The 19,892-nt window shown below is 39.1% G+C and overlaps 1 protein-coding gene and 1 long non-coding RNA gene across 2 annotated transcripts in view; both read left to right on the forward strand.

Moving 5' to 3' along the window:
• sv2a (synaptic vesicle glycoprotein 2A) overlaps positions 1–19,626 on the forward strand; it is a 62,133-nt gene extending 42,507 nt beyond the window's left edge. Inside the window, exons 3-13 of the mRNA XM_085178298.1 lie at positions 3–183; positions 933–1,084; positions 1,279–1,412; positions 4,104–4,193; positions 4,698–4,805; positions 6,495–6,583; positions 9,984–10,148; positions 10,593–10,726; positions 13,312–13,518; positions 14,170–14,329; positions 14,756–19,626. Coding sequence (XP_085034424.1) covers positions 3–183; positions 933–1,084; positions 1,279–1,412; positions 4,104–4,193; positions 4,698–4,805; positions 6,495–6,583; positions 9,984–10,148; positions 10,593–10,726; positions 13,312–13,518; positions 14,170–14,329; positions 14,756–14,939 — 1,604 coding nt within the window. The 3' untranslated portion in view covers positions 14,940–19,626. The remainder of the gene's footprint in view (positions 1–2; positions 184–932; positions 1,085–1,278; positions 1,413–4,103; positions 4,194–4,697; positions 4,806–6,494; positions 6,584–9,983; positions 10,149–10,592; positions 10,727–13,311; positions 13,519–14,169; positions 14,330–14,755) is intronic.
• LOC146509071 (uncharacterized) lies at positions 1,419–3,931 on the forward strand. Its single transcript, XR_014876971.1, has 2 exons — positions 1,419–3,519; positions 3,550–3,931. It is a non-coding gene; the product is annotated as an uncharacterized LOC146509071 (long non-coding RNA).
• Positions 19,627–19,892: the final 266 nt, after the last annotated feature.

Raw genomic sequence — 19,892 nt, forward strand, 5'->3', positions numbered from 1 at the left:
AGGTCTGATCGTGTACCTGGGGATGATGGTTGGGGCTTTTTTGTGGGGCGGCCTGGCCGACCGAATCGGGCGACGGCAAACCCTCCTCATCTCTCTCTCCATCAACAGTGTGTTCGCCTTCTTCTCGTCCTTCGTCCAGGGCTACAGCTCCTTCCTGTTGTGCCGCCTGATCTCTGGTGTGGGGTAAGGGGATAGATGAGTCACTCAGGCACAGCTGCCAGAGCTGGAGATGAGGCAGTCACGACCCACTGTAGTACATCAGCCAAACTGATAAGCAGAGCAATGTCACGTGGCACAGAGCAGATTAAATATGAAGGTTGTATTTGGTGTTTGCTGTATCTCAGGTGAAGTGTTGAAAGGTACTTTTGGGCCTCCCATTTCCTCAGGTTTGGGCTTAGAAACATCCACAGCTTCCATAACATGGTCCAAAGTCATTGACTAACAATGTGAATATTGACCTACTGCAACAAGCCAACCTGTCTGTAGTTTTACTTGCATGCAGCATCTTAAGGCTGTTGTAAAAGGATTTTAGTCGAAGCATTTTGTGCTCATTGCTGGTGGTTATAGCAGAATGCCAGCCTGCATGAAATCATGCACTTTCAGCTGGTTGTAAGAAAAAATTCATAAATATTAGATGGTGCATTTTTTCTGTTTTCATTTTTGGTGAAATCCATTAAAATGATTTGCTGTACATGCTATAGTTAAACGACACAAACAGAATTAATATCTATATTACAAATCTTTAGAAATATTTGATTTAATATTAGCACACATGGAAGAAAGTATGTAAATAATACCAAGATGGACAGTTCAATGAATTCTCAGTCATTCACTGATCAATCTGATAAATAAAAATCACAAATGACACACTTTTGTTATGGGAACAGATGCTACCTTTTCTTATTCTGTTACCTTCCGTTTTAACTCCACAGCATTGGTGGCTCCATCCCAATTGTGTTCTCCTATTACTCTGAGTTCCTCGCCCAAGAGAAGCGAGGAGAACATCTGTCCTGGCTCTGCATGTTCTGGATGATTGGTGGCATCTACGCATCTGCCATGGCTTGGGCCATCATCCCACACTATGGTAAAAAAATGTACAGCATTTAAATATGAACGTTCTAACCTTCGAGATTGTTTCCTCACGCACCAGTTGGCCAGTATCCACTCTAAGCTATGTAAATGCTAATTTTGTCTTTACATTTCTCTACGGTTTTTATTGCAAATGACAAATGCTGCAGTTCTGTCTCACGTCTCTTCTTGCTTCCTTTCCTCGTGTAGGCTGGAGTTTCCAGATGGGCTCGGCCTACCAGTTCCATAGCTGGCGTGTCTTTGTGTTGGTGTGTGCCTTCCCCTCCGTGGCGGCCATCTCTGCCCTCACCACCATGCCTGAGAGCCCCCGCTTCTTCCTTGAGGTCAGCCTGACAGCTCATACCCCACTTAGACCTTGTGGAAATATATTTTTGAATACATTTTGAATGCTTGAAAGCATAAACAGCCTTAAAGACAAAGTGCTGCTTATGCACTTTTCCGGAAACATTTTGAATAACTTAATATGTACATACTTATCGTCCAGGAGCAATCTGAACATTGGAGATGCTGAAATATACATCAAAGATTCTGAGTTCAGTTCAGTATGTTTTAAACACTGACACAGAAAAAAAAAAACGCTCAATATATATAAAAAATCAAAACCTGCTTTTATTTGTGTCTACGAGGTAGGGCTGCACGATTTTGCATAAAATGAGAATCACGATTTTTTGGCTTAGAATTGAGATCACGGTTCCCTCACGATTTTCTTTTCCAGTATAAATATTTATTGCGCTTATTAACTGCACATCAACTTCGTAACAGTTGAGACTGAACATAAAAACAATAAATAAACATAAAAACAACAAATGTCTCACATTTTGTCGTTGCTGCAAAATGTTGTACTGCTTGAAATTCCGTCTCCACCGTTGCTCGACACTGCGTGTATAGAGCAGGTAGTGCAACAATAGAAACATAGTTGCGGGACGGCACTGTGTAGTGTTTGTCTAGGACAGGGGTGTCAAACTCAAATACACAGTGGGCCAAAATTCAAAACTGGAACAAGGTCGCGAGCTAACATTAATATTTACTGAAAAAAAAATCTTCCTCCAGATTTGAGAATGAATCTCTTCTTATGAACTCAAACACGTTTTGCTGAAAAACTGAATATGGAACAAGCAAAGCTTAATACTAAACAATATATATATATTAGCTGTATAATACCAGTAGGCCAGCTCTAATAGTAATTTAGTATTGGCTTCGCGGGCCAAATGTAATTAGGCTGCGGGCCAAATTTGCACAGTGTTGATGGAGCCATATCTTTGGTCAGGTGATAAGTAATATATAGTAAATTTCTTTGTGCCTGCGGGAGTTCGACGGGTATAGGGAAGCGCTGTATAAGGTTCCCGTTATTGATGTTTGGGTGGCTGACCGGGACGGATTTTCTCCTGTCACTTTCTCGTCATCCCTGACGTGCTCTCCGTTGTTTTTTCCCTGCTAATTTTAGCAGCCAGCTTCTGGATCACGTGGTATAAGGCTCCGCCCTTGTCATTTGTTGAGCAGGAACAGTGAGCGCTTGTTTTCATGCAGATTACGTCCCGGATCAAAATGCGGTACAATCGTCGTCTTTTTTTTTTTTTTTTTAATCGTTGTCATTTGGAAATGAGATCGCACATAAGTATGAATTGAGATCGCGATTTTCTAATGATTAATCGTGCAGCCCTACAATATATAAAAGAAATCAGGCATGTTGTCAGTATTTTAGTACTAAACCACTTTTAGCTAATCATGTTAGCTGCTGGTTTATACCACCAGATGTTCTCACTTCTTGTATCTCCTTGTTTCTACATATTTAAAATGTGATTTTAGCGGTCTTACACCTGCACTCACGTCCCACGCACTTTCATTCACGTCAGAATGTCTCAGTTTAGTAAATGAAGCTGCAGCTGGTTGCAGAAAAAGATAAAACACTGTAGAATCAACAACCTCTCATTTGGCATTTTGAAACATTTCCACGTGTACTGTGTGTGGTTTAGTCTCGATTTGGACTGAAATGTAGTCGGGCTTTCACATAAACATAACTGCTGTACTTACTGAAATTTAAAGAAGAAGAAGAATCAAACGGAGGGCAAGATTACAGGCAGAGAAATCAATGCAGAGGCAGCAGACTGAGGTAAAATCCAAAGCAAAATTAAAAGGTCATAAAATACGAAACAAGATGCTGTGTGAGGAACAGGAACTGACAACTCAAAGGAAGACTCTGCACTATATATAACCTGCACATTCTTAATCATCCAGGTCATATTCTGAAGGCTAGAAATAAAAGCAACTGGATTTCTTTTTGATTCGTGAAAATATTCAGTTTCTAATCCAAGAGGTCATCCATGTCCACCGTGAAAGATCATCACTGAACAGAGGTGGTGGCTGACGACACCAGCTATCAGCTGCCCGTAACGCAGGCTCGAGATTCTTTGCGAGCCAATTGTGACCGACGTAACTTTATTAGCTCAAAGGATGTTGAAGCATGGCTGTGTTTCAGAAAGTAGCCACACCCCTGGCTCGCGTGAATCTCAGAACCACCTCCAAGGGCACGAAGGTTACATCTTTATCTGTTTAAGAAAAACAAAAACATAATTTATCTAAGTGTGCACATTGTTTAATAGTTGTATAAATATGCATTTATCTGAATGTGACTCTAAGTACTGCACACGATTTCCTATATGCCCAGACCTCGTTTACAAACGGTAAATGAAAGATCTTATCTTTGTCTCGGATTTTAGGTACTGAAGAAACCAAAAAGACGTCCAGTTGCCTTCAAATGGTTAAGAATAAACTAAGTTAAGATAATAACTTGAAAACGAGTGTCACATTAAAATTAAAAATCTATTCATAATAAAACAAACAATGAACTAAAAACAAAAAAACCCAAAACAAATAATCATCCATGATGGAAAGACAACAACACCAAATAAAAACTAATATAATAAATAAATAATAAAATATAAGCGGTGTTAATTAAACTGAAAATGAAAATGAAGGATCTGCTAAACATCTTTTTTTGTGCCCCCCCCTAAAAGAATGGCAAACACGACGAGGCGTGGATGATTCTGAAGCAAGTTCACGACACCAACATGAGGGCCAAGGGTTACCCCGAGAGGGTCTTCTCTGTAAGTAACACTCAAGAATGTTAAGCTTCTTTCATGCTAACACGTTTGCATTAGTGCAGAAAATAACATCATCATAATAGTTTGCAGTTCGTGGGCTTATAGAGTGCAGCAGGTTTAGAGCTCCGTGCTGCATAATTTTGCATATTAATGAGTTAAAACAGATGCTCTTTAAACGTCTTTAATCTCTTTATGCCTCAGGCTGTACAGTTCATATTAATAATTTAAATGAAAAATGGTGATTCAAAGATGTTTTATAATCTTTTCTTTGAGTAAAATTATTAAAACAACTCTCTGTGTTTTACAGATTGTGGTGTTACTGGTCAGCTGTTAGCCTCATAACATGGATACATTGTAATACTAACTGAACTTTAATGGGAAAATAAATCCTTTTATATGAAGTTGTGTGATTATTCTATGAAACTTTTTTAACAAAGAGATTTGTAAAGCACTCTCAAGAGGAGCACGATTAACAATTAAACAGAACAATTAAATCATACCTCCCAGGTGACCACCATCAAAACAGTGAAGCAGATGGATGAGCTGGTAAACATGGGCGATGGTGCTGCCTGGCACGAGAAATGGAGGATAAAGCTCACCACGCTCTTCCATCAGGTGAGAAAAAACCCTGATTATTCTTTTTTTAAAATCAATTTCTTACTTGATACATATTTAAATGAAAAAGAACGAGAATGAAAAGGAGAAAGGATTCAAACTTGTGGCTCAGGAGGTTGTCCATTAATTAGAAGGTCTGTTTTGATCCGTGGCTACTCCAGAACCGGGTGTAATGGATAAAGTGCCTGATATGAATAGAATAAATAACTGAATGTTTCTGTAAATGGCCTCATGTGGTTTGCAGTGTAAAGTGTTCTGAGCAGTCAATAACACTAGAAAAGCAAAACACAATCCATTAACAGTGTTGCTGTAAATGGACAAGAAAATGTGCACAGCAAATTTGTGATATCAGCAATTTACATACAGCTACTTTAACTTGAAAACTTGAAAAATCTATACAGTCTTTTGATAACACTTTTTGTTGCTTTACTTAGTCCTACGTCTGTGGAAACTAGGGGTGGGGGAAAAAATCGATACTGTGTAGTATTGTGATATTTTGTTTGCTAATAATGTATCGATACAGGGACAGCAGAAATCGATATTTTGTTACAAAAAAAGTTGAACATGCTCTGACTTCAGAGAGCAAGAATCCTGACATTCCTTCACTGTCCAAATGTGTTTAACTTTTTTTATGGCAGCAATAAACATGACAGTTTACTTATTTTAATTTAAGATGTTTTATTTTAATTAAGTTTAAAACTTTTTTTTATTTAATGTAAAATTCTATTTTGTTTTAATTTACTTTCAAATTCTTCAGTTGCTGAAGGGGCTGCATAGTTTTCATAAACTGCATAGTTCAGAATAGCTATAATTGTACCAGATGGTTGATTCAGTTAAGTTGGACTAGACTGTAATACAAACCGTTCAGTTTGTCAACAATCAAACTGAAATGAGAGAAAGACTGAGTGTGAGACTTTGATATTAGATAAAATGAATATTGATAAAGTTTATCTTTATGTACAGAATCTGAATATCGCAAAATATTTTTAAAAATTGCAATAATATCGTATCGTGCGTTAAGTATCGTGATAATATCGTATCGTGCGTTAAGTATCGTGATAATATCGTATCGTGCGTTAAGTATCGTGATAATATCGTATCGTGGGATGTATGGTGATTCCCACCTCTAGTGGAAACATAGACTGTGTATTAAAGATGGATGTAGTCTCCCGGTGGTTTGTGTTGTCCTGGTCTGGAGGCTCAAACGGGACATTTTTTGCCATCGTTGCTTCGATCTTTTGAAACTGGGCGTGATGACTGAAGGTTGTGTCTGAGAAGACGAGAGCCACAGAATCAAATGGCAGCATCTTGTTTTCTGTGACGATCAGAACTCCACTGACAGGCTTTGAGTTGGCTTCACTTGTTAAATTGGACCTGGTCGTGATCTGAAGGAATTGTAACTAAAAAGAAGATATATTAAAAATCTCACCAAGGCTCTGTTTATCTTGTCAGATCTTATTGTGTGTTTAGTGACTCTGTGTGTTTGTGCTCTCCCTTTTCGGTCTTTGTTTACACTAAAACTGGAAAGGGATTCTGGGAGATGCTTTTTATTTCTCACAGTTGGTGAAAAGAACCCTGTTTTCAGAAATGTCTGAAGTCTATTGACTTTTTAGCTGAGTGTACTTTACATTTATTACTTTCTCTTTGCACATCTCTTGTGTCTGTCTGTGTTTATGTGTGTTTCTTCAGGTTTGGAGTAATTTCCAGACCATTTTCTCTCCCGAGTACCGGCGCACCACCTACATGATGATGGCTGTGTGGTTCTCTATGTCCTTCAGGTAGGATCAGGTGTATTAACGGCGCACTAATGCGGGATTTTCTGTGTTGCATAGTGAAATCTGTGTATTTGTCTAAACTAAAAAGAGCAGATGGCTGTTGATCACAGCGGCTTTGTGTTTGTTTATCAGGAGTCAGTTGGCTGTCGGTGATTTAAACGTAAAGGCCAACATTATCTCCTGGTCTAGCTGCCACGGCAGGTTCATAATTATAATAGTTGGTGAAAGCAGGAATTTATCAGTGAGTATAAAACAAAAAGGGGCTTGAAGCAGGATGGATGCTATCACTTTCATGTCATTTAGTGTCAGCAGTGCTGCTGAATCACTCAAATGGCTCTTTTTGTAGTTGAGAATGAAAAAGCAGAATCAAATAGATTCACCCTGAACCCATGACCCCTCCCACAGGGTTATGCTGTTTTGTTGGCATGATCACTACAAATCAATACGAACAAAGTCTTGGGCGATCACGTTTATTCAACACGTTCTCACTCCCAAAGCGTAACATTTTACGTTAGGTGACAAATCGTCAACATATTACGTTTTCGGCTACCCACCACGTTCCTAAATGACAACCTCGGAAAAAATGAGGAAATATGAGAACCGTATGGACTCAATCTACACATGTTCCCTCTTTTTCTTCAAATCGCTTAGAAACACGCTATTTAACATCATTAAAGTCCTGGTTAAGTTCAGGAAAAAGGTTATGGTTAGGGCTAGGGATAAGGTTAGGTTTAGGGCTGGAATACAGGGCTGGAACGTCTGTTACCGCGGGAGCGTCATTGCACTGGATTTCGGCCATAACCCACCGCGTACCATAAGAACGCCGAAGGTCTCCTTTCGCGTTCCTCAGGTACAACGCGGGACGTGACAAAACGTCGGCATGTTACGCCTCGGGAGTGAGAACGGGCTAGTTTATTCTGTGATCATCATTTCTATCCTGATGGGATCTGTTCCAGGATGACAGCACTGCTTTCTGCAGGGTCCAAAGAGTTATTCATGGTGTCTCTCTCATGGCCATCTTGGTGTTCATCATGTTACTGTTGCTCCACAGTAGGGATGCACCGATACCACTTTTTTGGAAACGAGTACGAGTACTTGCATTTCAGTACTTAATAAAAACATGATTTAAATTTGCAGGTAACAGCTTTAGTCCTATAATTTAACAAAAAACAAACAAACAAGGGACTAGTTTGGAATTAAGAACATTTATTTAAAATGAAAAGCATGTTGTATGCAACATATTACAGAATAAATAATTATAAAAAAACAAAATTTAATTTAAAATTTGTTCGTCTGTTTCTCTGTTTAGAAGTCTCACTAGCACAGTCACAGCTGGGATGACATCAGAGGTTAGTGCGTCGTAGCTGCTCACTTTTTTAGTTAGTTCCTCAAAGGGGGCGAGGATGGCAACAGTCGTCTCCATAAGAGCCCATTGGTGAGCGGTGAGTCAGGGAGTTCGTGCTCGGACACGCCCAGCACTCGCTTTTGCTCAATGAGGGACTGGAGCATGTAATACGTGCTGTTCCAGCGCGTCTGTACGTCCTGCTGCAGTCTCTTTATTGGCTGGTTGAGCTGTCCCTGAATGTCCTCGAGGCGGGAGTAGGCTAAGGCGGAGTGTTTAAAATGCCCAACTATTTTCCGTCCCACTGCTATAGCATCAGCTATGCTCCTCTGTGCTAATAAGCGTGGGTAAATAAGCGTGGGTAAACTCTTTGTACTCGTTGTCGTGTTGGGATTTTGGTGCTTGAGTAAATTACTTGTGTTAAATGCGCTACCTTTAGAGCCTCTGGACAATTTCGCTGAGCACAATTTGCAGTCCGCCTTTGTTTTCGCGTCTTCGTTCACTTTGAAATAGTTCCACACGGCTGATATGTCTCGCCTCGCCTTCTCCCAGCTCTGAGCTGCAGCCAGTGTTGCCAACTCCTCAGTAAGGAAAATCGCTATTGGCTGTCCTAAAAGTCGCTAGAAGTCGCTAAATGACGTCATCACCTAATTTGCATAATTGGTCATGCTAATGTAATTGTAATCTATGTTGTTGGAGAGAGAAATAACATCGTGGAAGAGACATAAAGTGAGTAAAAAACGTCCTAAATGCATTTAGAATTTATTTAGAACTACAAATTAAATGTCTTTTAGCAATTATTGTTTTTTTAATGTCACAATTCCAACCCTGCTCCTTTACCCGGGCTTGGACCGGCAAAAGTGACCCGAAATAGGCACTCTGGTGGAGTTACTTTGTGTGTGTGTGTGTTTATAAGTAGTTTTAAACCTTGTGATCCACAAAACAGCATAAGAGTAAAAGAAGAACTGACTGCGTTACAGCACCCACTCCTTGTTGAGAGTAAATCCGATATGCGCTTTCACGTCTTTTTTTAGCGACTTTTTTTTAGAAAAAAAGTCGCTAGGGGGTCTGAAAACTCGCTAAATATAGCGACAAAGTCGCTAAGTTGGCAACACTGGCTGCAGCCGGGGCCTGGGGGCGGGCACTCGGCGCCTGTGATTAACCCCTTACATGCCGCTCAAACATAGACAGGTCTCAGACCGTGGTATCGGTCCCCGGTATCGGGGGACTTTTAACGAGTACGAGTACTTTAGAAAATGTGGTATCGAGGCCGATACCCGATACCGGTATCGGTGCATCCCTACTCCACAGTCATCGTTACATCTGAAGAATCATGCGGCTGTGATGTCATTGCAGCCTATACCAAAGCACAAAAATATTCATGTATTAAATAATCTTTAACACATTTCCCAAAAACGTGATTGTCCTCAGGCACCACTTACCACGAGCAATAAAATATTATGCCTTATTTAAAATAATGTGAATCATATGCTGCAATCTTTATAACGATCCACAAAACAATAAATTGATGTGTATTTATTTTAACGTTCAAGTGCATGTAAGACAATTCATTTTCACCAATGAACCTTTACTAAGCCTGGTAAACAGGTTCAGTTTGATACAGTAGTTTGCTAAAGAAAAACATAACATTACTTGGATTTATCTAACATTTATTTCAGTTAGTGCCAATATATTATGTATATAACTAATAACGAATATAAATCCATAAAGCCGTAGTGCACTGAAACGCTCGTCTTCCAACATCCTTCTAGACGCCAGTCACTAATCAAATTTCCCTGGACGTTATATTCTATTGTTCCTGAGCAATAGTACACAACATTATGTTTAATTAAAGGCTTAATCTAAGGCTTAATGTGATTACCTCGAGCTCTCTCCAACAGAGCGCTGGACAAACGGCTTGCAAATTCATATTATGTAGATGGTAAAAAAGAAATGACACTTATGTACAACTTTAAAGCGTCACTGGCTCTTTTTTCCCTTCTCAGGTCTCTTAGAGGTAAATTGATCTTTTCTGTGAGAGAATCTTTCTTTGTCTTCCAGCTACTATGGTTTGACGGTGTGGTTCCCCGACATGATCAAATACCTGCAGAAGCAAGAGTACTCCTCGCGCACCAAGGTTTTTGTCAAGGAGAAGGTAGAACACGTCACCTTTAACTTCACCCTGGAAAACCAGGTTCACCGTCAAGGAGAGTACTTTAACGACAAGTGAGTTTTCTTTTACTCCTCATTAGTGTTTGTTTTTTGAATGACAGCGAATCCTTTGGAATTGGGCTTCATGTCAGTCAGATGCCTTTTGGGCCAACGCTTAATGAATGAATTTATTCAGACAGAACTAGCTTGTGGTGGACGGCAACAAATGAGATGCAAATATAAATGAGGCTTCGAAATGTTTTATTCTAAACACTGGTTTGATTGCATGAAAGCCCTGGAGACTTTTTCATGTTCAGCTCGCCTGTCTTTGATGTTTCCTTTGACCTTGCCTTTCCAGCCTGAACTCTGCATGTGATTTCAGATGTTACAAATTGACAGCATTATGCTAATCTTGTGATAAATCACTTGTTTCTCTGTCTCTTTGCATCTTCCTTTGTCTCTGTCTACTCTCCACCTCCGTGCTGCACCTGTTCATTTTCTCCATGTGTTCGCTTGCAGGTTTATGAACCTGAAAATGAAGTCTATGGTTTTTGAGGATTCCCTCTTTGAGGAGTGTTACTTTGAGGACATCACCTCCACCAACACCTTCTTCAAGAACTGCACCTTCATTGCCACCCTTTTCTACAACACTGGTAGGGAACACACATACGAACACTCGCAGGTGTTTTATAATAGGAAAAGATGGTCGTGTATAAGTAAAACCTTTAAATTAGAAGCTTTTATGTGTGTTTCAGCAGGCCCTGAAAAAATGCAGAATAAATTATATATATGGACATTTATGGTAAAAATATAATGTTGCTCTGTGCCCCTGTTCTTTCTTTGCTATTTATAGACCTTTCAGAGGTCTCTTTATAAATAACTTCCTTGCAAGTAGTTCTACTGGCTCAGTTTCATTCCTGTGTTTTCTGTTATAAAGTGACAGTTTGTTGCTACTGTGTAGTAAATACATTGTTACCAGTGAGTTCTGTGTGTTCTCTGAGCAGTTTGGCTGTTTGTCAAACTGCTAAATTGCTTCCTTATTCACCTCCACAGAATGACTGGATCTATACTGAACGGAGTATTCCCCTTACACACCGGGGGATTGTTATATTAATGTTATTCTTTCCTCACTGAAAAAGACAAATGATACCACATGTGGAAATCTATATCACACACTGTACACTGAGAAAGGACAGTTTCAGATTCAGCAGCTGTGTCCACACATGCAAACGCCGCCCTGGTCTCGCTTTGTTGGTTATTTGCAGTCTTTACACAAGTCGAGCGATCGCTCAGCTGTGCTATCACTGCTGGCCAGGAGTTTCTTGTTATAATGGAAATTAGAAACGTGTTTGCTTATTAAGGCTTAAGGTCTCTTTGGGTTTTCTGTGCAGAACTTGAGACTTTAGTGCCAGTTGCCATGGTGCACCTTATTTTTACACTGCAGAACGACGAGGAAATAACACATGAAAAATGCAGCTGGGCTGTCCCTCATCTTAGTCTTTGAATGTCCAGATCTACAGGTTTAAACTTTGCACACTTTCATTTTCTAAGGTCTGACATATCAGGAAATCTTTTTAGAATAATAATTGTAACATATGGCTGCATGTACCGTATCTGGGTGAGTCAATCTGAATGAAGCTTAGCATAAATATCAGAGATTATTAACATCTTTATATTTTAAAAAACATTCTTTTGCACCCAGATGTTTCATATTCATCTTACATTCTCCATTTGCATTTGTGTCGCATGTCATGTTCAATGTACGTTGCCTATCATCAAAATTTGGATACGCAACAGAATTTTGTTTGATTCACCTCTAAATACAGACTGAAGAATTGGAAAAGGCACCACAGGTCTGGTAAAAAAAAAAAAAATCATCTAATCCTGAGTAAAAACCCATTTTTTCGATGTTCACCTCACCTTAAATAAGCATGAAAATGCAGTTGCCCAGTCTTGTTTGATGCAGCTTACGAGGCTCAGCAAAGCTAGCTATGATGGTTTTATAATACATGCTTGTGTCTGCTCTTGCTTAGATTAAGGGACATACAGCTACTTTAGAATCATAGTGCTGCAAGCTCTTTTGTAAGCCAGGCTTCTTACTTTTGTAATAGTGATCAACTTTTGTGCATTCATAATTAGATCAGTTTCAACAAGATCCCCAACACCAGTGGATGAAATACACGTATATACATGTATATACGTATATACATGTATATATGTATATACATGTATATACGTATATACATGTGTATATATATATACATGTATATACATGTATATATGTATATACATGTATATATGTATATATATACATGTATATATGTATGTATATATATGTGTATATATGTATGTATATGTGTACACATATACATATATATGAGATGTCATGAATGTGTAACTTTCACAGTGTTAGACTGTGCCCATAAAAGTTAAGTGGGGTCGACATTAAATAGAGAAAAGTCCATAACAATCAGCTCTCAGTTGTCTTCTTTTAGGTTTATTTGGGCTCAGCGTCATGCTTCAGTGTGGCTGCATGTGTCCAGCTCCAGGGTAGAAACACCCCGAGAATGTGGATTTGAGCTGCTGCAGTTTAATTTTCTCTCTCCTTTTCATTTCCTCACATTCATCCTTCAGTTGCTTCCATTATTCTCCACTTGGGAGTGAATGATAGATGATTTTCCCTTCTGGGAAATATTTTGGAATTGCTGCTCGTCCTATAGGTTCCTTACTAGAGAGCTTAATTTTGACAGGACCTGCTCGTTGTAATCTCGTGTTCTTTATTTTGTAAATTCAGCAACAAAGCAGCTTTTTTATGCTGCTTAGTGAATACAACTTGTGTGAATTTTCTGATGCTGTCGTAGCTTTTAATCTGCCTGCTTTGAATAAGGCTCTTTGGATAAAGCAGGTAACATAGTAACAGCCTGACTCATTCTTCATAATCCTGCAGTCTTGGATATTCTTTCTTTACTTTACATCACACATTTCTGTGTTTTTATGTTTTCAACCTCCAGATTGAGATAATCGACAGATTTTCTGTGACCCCTCTGTGGTCCAAGAAAATATTTGATCTTGCAAATGTTGTCCTCTTAGTATCATTCATTGACAGAAGTGTTAATAAAGTGTCTTGCTTTGTCCACCTGACAGCAGTTTACTGACCAGTTCTTTGAACCTCTCACTCTTTCTGTCTCCTCTCCTGCTTTCCTGAACATCGCTCCTTATCCCTCCTTTCTCCTCACAGATCTTTTCAAGTACAGGTTGATCAACTGTAAGCTCATCAACAGCACTTTCCTGCACAACAAAGAGGGCTGCCTGCTCAGTGACATAAGCGATGAAAATAATGCCTACATGGTCTACTTTGTCAGTTTCCTGGGTACCTTGGCTGTGTTGCCAGGCAACATCGTCTCTGCGCTGCTCATGGACAAGATCGGACGGTTGAGGATGCTTGGTATGGGCCATGTTACTGAATCGGAAGTTAGGCCTGCTTTGATCCAATTCATTTTTAAATATAAATACAGCACACGTTTAAATACAACTCTGCACTGTAAATCACTTGTTTTAAAGAACTTTTATCAGCTGCTTGAGGGCATGAAAGGACAACTTTCCTGTGGAAGATTACTTCTTTTGCCGTGTGGTGCTAAAAGAGCCAACAAGCAGCACTGTCCAGATTGTGAAAAAATAAATCCACAAACCTTATTATGTGTAGTTTTATCTACATTTATGTCGTTCCTACATTAACCTGCTCATGATAAGATTTCTGGATGCCATCTAGTTCCATTCAAGACAGATATTATCAATACTGCCAAAAGGGCAACTCATCCAAAGGCAATATAGATGGAACAATGGTGCAGTTTTGTTTGGTCTGGAAACGTATCCTATTGGTCAGAATGAAAAATAGCTATAGATTTAGATAAGAAAAAGAAATATAGAGGGAGATAAAGAGAGATCATTTTATTTTATCTGTTTAATAAGTGTTCTGTGGAATAGAGATTTATGTGCAAAGGTGCAAAATGATTTGATCCTCAGTCATTTTCAGCTGAGTTATGCAGGAATCCCATCAATTCTTCTGACATCATTCTTCCCCCCTCTTCATCCACAGCGGGCTCCAGCGTGATATCTTGCATCAGCTGTTTCTTCCTTTCTTTTGGCAACAGCGAATCAGCTATGATTGCCCTGCTCTGCCTGTTTGGAGGAATTAGCATCGCCTCCTGGAATTCCCTGGACGTGCTGACCGTCGAGCTCTATCCCTCTGACAAGAGGTAGGTAATCCAGGCAAGCCCAGAAATCTCCCTGACACCATAAAGGCTGTGACGTGTTAAGTTATGTCATAACAGATGCCCCTTTATGATTGGTTGGCTTGCAGGGATGGATGACATTGTGGGATTCTGGGTTTTCTTGATTCCAAATAATGGTTTTAAAGGAGCTTTTCTGGGTTCCACTTTATTTATTATTTATAATTTGTAGTATAATATATATATATTGAAAGTAATATAAAGTAAGAGCACCTGTGTTGTCAGACTCATCAAAGAGGAGCACTATCTTTAGTAGCGTGCCAAACGCTGTTGATTTTTAGGAGCTCTAGCACCACCCTGTGGTAACATCAAGCACCTGTTTTCTCTGCTGGTTTACTTTAAACACGCGCAGGCACCGAAGTGACTCTGTGCTTCTTATCTTTCTTTTCTCAGAACCACAGCATTTGGCTTCCTCAACGCCCTCTGTAAATTAGCGGCGGTGTTAGGCATAAGCATCTTCACTTCGTTCGTTGGCATAACCAAGGCTGTACCCATCCTGTTTGCCTCGGGTGCACTGGCGGCAGGCAGTTTTCTGGCCCTCAAACTACCTGAGACGCGGGGCCAGGTGCTGCAATAATGTGGCACCAACAACTTTCCAGAGGGCAGAAGAGTTTTTGCCACACTGTGAACGAATAGCTCAAGAGCCCTCCAAATCCTGCACTCTAACCTCTCCCCGTCTACAAGAGTAAATTGTAATGCAGGTAAATATTAGTAATTATTTGATTGGTACAACTCCGTTCCACAAAGAGCTGCAAAAAAGAAAAATCTAAAGTAAAATCTGCTGCTTGTGCCTCATTGTTACTCTAAATTGGAAAAGATGAAAACACCAGAAACATAGTTAATGACATATTTAGTTATTAGAGTTTGTCTCCCACACTGTAAATACATTCCTCGGGGGTTGGAGGTCAGGGATGGGGACTCTTGATGATGAGCCATGCAAATAGACTCATAGAAATGACCACTAGCCATTGTTGCAGAATTCTCTGTAGTCACCTCCATTCTTCCGAGCAAATCCAACTCACCTTTCCAGTCTTGAGTGCTTTACCATTGTTGGACACCGACTCAAAAATGCAACATTTTCTGCCTTGATTTGAAGCATTTTTGACTTTGCGAGGTAAAACCAAGACACTCTTCTCTTGGCTTCCTCCTTAACAAAGATCCGTCGTCATTCTTTATCTCCTGAGGTCTTGTGTTGGTGTACAGACTAACTGCCATTTTTTTTAGATTATAGAACATTCCAGGTTTGCTTTTGTTATTGTTGCGATAAGGAGCTCTATTGAGCTCCTCTCTCCCTTTATTGCATCACTATAGTGAAACACCGCTCACCTCCAAGCAGCCATAAGATCATACATACACATTTCCCACTCAAAGGGAAAACTGCATTCTACCATGAAACCCATTTAAATCACAAAGGTGAAGATATTTGTTGAAACGTACATGTAAAGCACAACCACTTGTCAGTGTGAGTGCCCCTAACATTTTCCCGACTTGAAGAAAATGTTTAGAATCTCACACTCAATCATCGTTTCCAGCCACTCTGTATATCCCTTTGTGAGAAATGCCTTTTTAGTACTCTTTCTCCCAGACTTACAGTTTGTTTGTCTCTTGTATGCTTTGGAGGGTGTTCTGCATGTCACAACGTATGTATGTAACGTTATGAAAACTGAGAGTACAACATGTAAGCAGCACATGCTACATCTGCCCATCAGTTACTCTGAATTAAGTTGTATTTTGATATTTTTTATCCATAAAAGACAGCACAGTGCTTTTATTCCGATGTAGGGATCCAATACTTCTGAACTGTTCTTAAAGCACATGCCGCAGATTTAATCTGGTTATTACACGTGAAAAAAAAAGAAGAAGATAATAGAAAGTTTTTTAAATGTTACCCCACAAGCTAATGTTTTAGATGCAGCCATAGATTGTGTTAGATGTGTAAGCTGACCTAAATACCTTTATCTGTTTGAGCTGAATGTTTTCATTCATGTGAGTGTGCTTCTTGGTGCAATATTGAATATTTTGTTTTTATTTATTTATTTTGTCTTCTACCATTTCACAAATGCAACTTTGATTTGTGGATGGATGTGGAGTAACCGATCTAATATACAGTAGATAACTAACACGGCACGATAACATGATTAAAGGACAGTTCAAACCAAATCAGATTTGCATGCTTTTTTGCCCCCCACCCAAAAAAACCCCTCCACAAACCTCAATTTGAATAATGTCACACATAAATAATTTCCTCTCCATTGTCTCCACCTCCCCACCAAAACAAGTTTGCAGCGAGCTAACACGGCAGCAGTATTTACATCCTGTCACTCTGTCGTTTGCACATCGTGAGCTTCTCGTCATGTGTAGATGAAGAGCGATGCAGAGTAATACCACTGGCTGGTGTAGTTCAATAGAAAAACAAAACCAAACAAAAGAAACAGGAAAATATTGCAACATCTCATTTGTAAGCCTGTCGTGGACCACAGTCAGCAGCTTTAACCTGGACACGCCCAGGGTTCCAGCACAGTGAGGCAGAAACACTAACCACTGAGCCACCGTGCTGCCACCTGAAAATATTGAGTAGCTAGGTCATGATGAAGATGCTATTATTGATTTTTGGGCACTTGGTGCACGCCAACGCAAATGTCATCTGACTCTCTTAGATTCAGGAGAGGGAACGATGCTTTCCACAGCTTACACCGAAGCAAGGTGGAACAATAGCAACAAAAAAACTGTCCCTTAATCTGTCTTTAGCTCTTGAAACAAGAAAAAATACAGTTCAACAGTTGGAGAGTAAATATTTGAGCTGTTGTAAAGTACTTCAGGCATGTGATCGCACAAGAGTTATTCATCTTAATTGTTCTTATTTTGGGGCTTGTATGTTCTTTAGGCCTGTTACAGGATTTAATGCATTTCAAGGGGATTGTTATGCTGATGAGAGTGTGAATTTTGGACATTGTGTTTAAGTCTGCTGTATGGTTGAAAGGTATCCAGATATAACATGAAATTCATCATAGAGAACTCACTGCCAAGGGCTGACTGTCATAAATTCCACACATACAACAGCACAGAAAATATTGCCACATTCCCCTGATTCCGCAAAATGATTATGATGTGTTCACATTTGCAATGTTTAAGAAAAACAATCATCGACATGCCAGATTAACAAGAATACAATCCTTTTTCTCCAGACTGCCATTTTTTTAGGATAGCAGCCATACGTAGACTCGAGACAGTCGAAAACAACAGACAAACCATTGCACTAAGTGAACACTGTCATAAAGGCACAGTGGAGAATCCCTCGATTCCTTCTAGACACATCTGGATGCGGCCTTGCTAGAAAGTGAAAGTGAGAGACAAGGTTTAGCAAGAGCACAATGACCAAAATCTAACAAATGACAATTTTGTAATTGTGAACATGAGGTGCTCATGCAAACCCCCCCTCCACCAGGACAGTGACCTGCCCTTTATACATTTTCCCGTCTCACTCCCCTCATCTATGAGTGTGCCATGAAACCACCTCTCATTAATTATTGCCAAATATTTCCTATGCCCTGAGTTTACATATGATACCATTAATTCTCTGTTATACATATGAAGATATGTAAATAAAAATAACTAATGTAACTAATAAGATAAGCCTTTCAAACCAATGTTGCAGTCAGTCTTTGCCACCCGTCACGTGAAACAAGAACATCTGGATTTTTCGTCTTTTCACGACTCTTAACAAATCTGACTTTAAGGGTTCGGATGTTTTTGTTGGAAATCTGCAACAAATAACATCTTTAGAAGCCCAAACGTCCAGCGAGCCTGAACATAAAATTAGCCAGATCCTCCCTTAAGAGCACACTGATGCACATTCACAGCATAAATATAAATGCCAAGCGTTAGCAGTTCAATTCTCTGTATATCGTCCTGTATCACCCATGAAATTAAGAGCAAGGATGTCAAGATAATCGTCGTATTCGTTTAGCATGGTACACTGTCAAGACGCTAACGTGTCTCGGTGACTCGGTTCACGTCAAGATTGTCTCTTGTAGATACATATCCTAGCTTATGTTACAGGGTTTTTTCTATAATTAACGTGTGGCCTGAGCAACAGTCAATTGTGAGTGCAAAAAGTTATCAAAGCAATAAGTGTTTGGATATTTGTCTTTTATTCTCTCCTTTGAAGTTATTGGGAATCGGAGCACATTAGCTATACGCTGGCCTTGTCCACGGAAATGCTGGTTGTTGGCTCAATAATGACACAGAAATAAACAGCTGACATTTGTGTGTACTCTCTGAAGCTACCCTAAGTCTTGACGCCTTTGTCAATAAAATTGCATTGCCATTAATTAAATGTAAGGAAGAATTTATCACCCTTGTCACTGTACTGTGCTGTAGAAACTGTAGTTGATTGTAAGTTTAGAAACTGTGGTATCATAAATATTAAAAAAAACAAAAAGCTGTAAAAAAAAGCAGTGTAAATGAACAATACTGTATGTTGTCTTTGATTTTATGTATTTTGTAAATGAGAATGAAACACAAGTAAATACATCAATGTTAAATACCAGTTATAAATCATAATTAGAGTAAATATGGCGGCATCATTTCTGTTTAAAGGTGTGTGAGATTTTTGTTTCTTATATTTTCTCATTGTTGATTTTTGGGTTTACATTTTTCTGTGACCCTTTGGAATCACAATGGATAACAAAGAATCATGATGAATAAACAAATTAAAAGAATTATTTTGTTTTTTATGTTACCATTAAGTATAATGGGATATTCACTCGCCCTAGGCACTATTGTTCATTCACTCATTGCCACAAATATCTAATAGACCAATCAGATGGCAGCGACTGAAAGTATGTAGACAAGATGAGCTGCTGAATTTCAGGCTGAACATCAGAATGGGGAAGAAAGGTAAGTGACACTTACTTAATACTAGAGATGGCACGATACCACTTTTTTATGTCCGATACCGATATCATAAATTTGGATATCTGCCGATATCGATATGAATCCGATATAGTGTTTTTTAATCAATAAAACTGTTTTTTAATATCTTGCTGCATTTTGTATAAGTTCATACTCAAGTTTAAATAAACAACAACACTAAAGCTATTCTGTTATACCTGTATGTAAAAAATACACTGCACCCAAAATATTTCATAGTTCAGCAACACTGATCAATCTAATAAACTTAAACCTGCTCCATCCTCCCTATTCTGGTGTTTTAAAGAGTACTTAGCAGAAATATTAAGCAACCTAACTAATAGGGTTGCAAACTCCCAGCAAAAAAAAATAGGGAACCACCCCCCACCCTCCACCTCATGATGCTTAATCAATGTAATCAACTTTAATTTGATGCAGTGTGAAAAAAAATTCACAGAAATAAATTATTTTTCAAGAATAATTAAATAGATTCAACATTTTTCTTCTACAGAACTGCACAGATGGTACCTTCCCAAAGGAAAAAGTAGTATAGCTTACTAGGGTATATTAGACTTAACAGTTACTATATACAGTAATGGACTTCTATACATTTTACATA

The sequence above is a fragment of the Neolamprologus multifasciatus genome, chromosome 11 (genome assembly GCF_963576455.1).
Source record: "Neolamprologus multifasciatus chromosome 11, fNeoMul1.2, whole genome shotgun sequence".
Lineage (NCBI taxonomy): Eukaryota > Metazoa > Chordata > Actinopteri > Cichliformes > Cichlidae > Neolamprologus > Neolamprologus multifasciatus.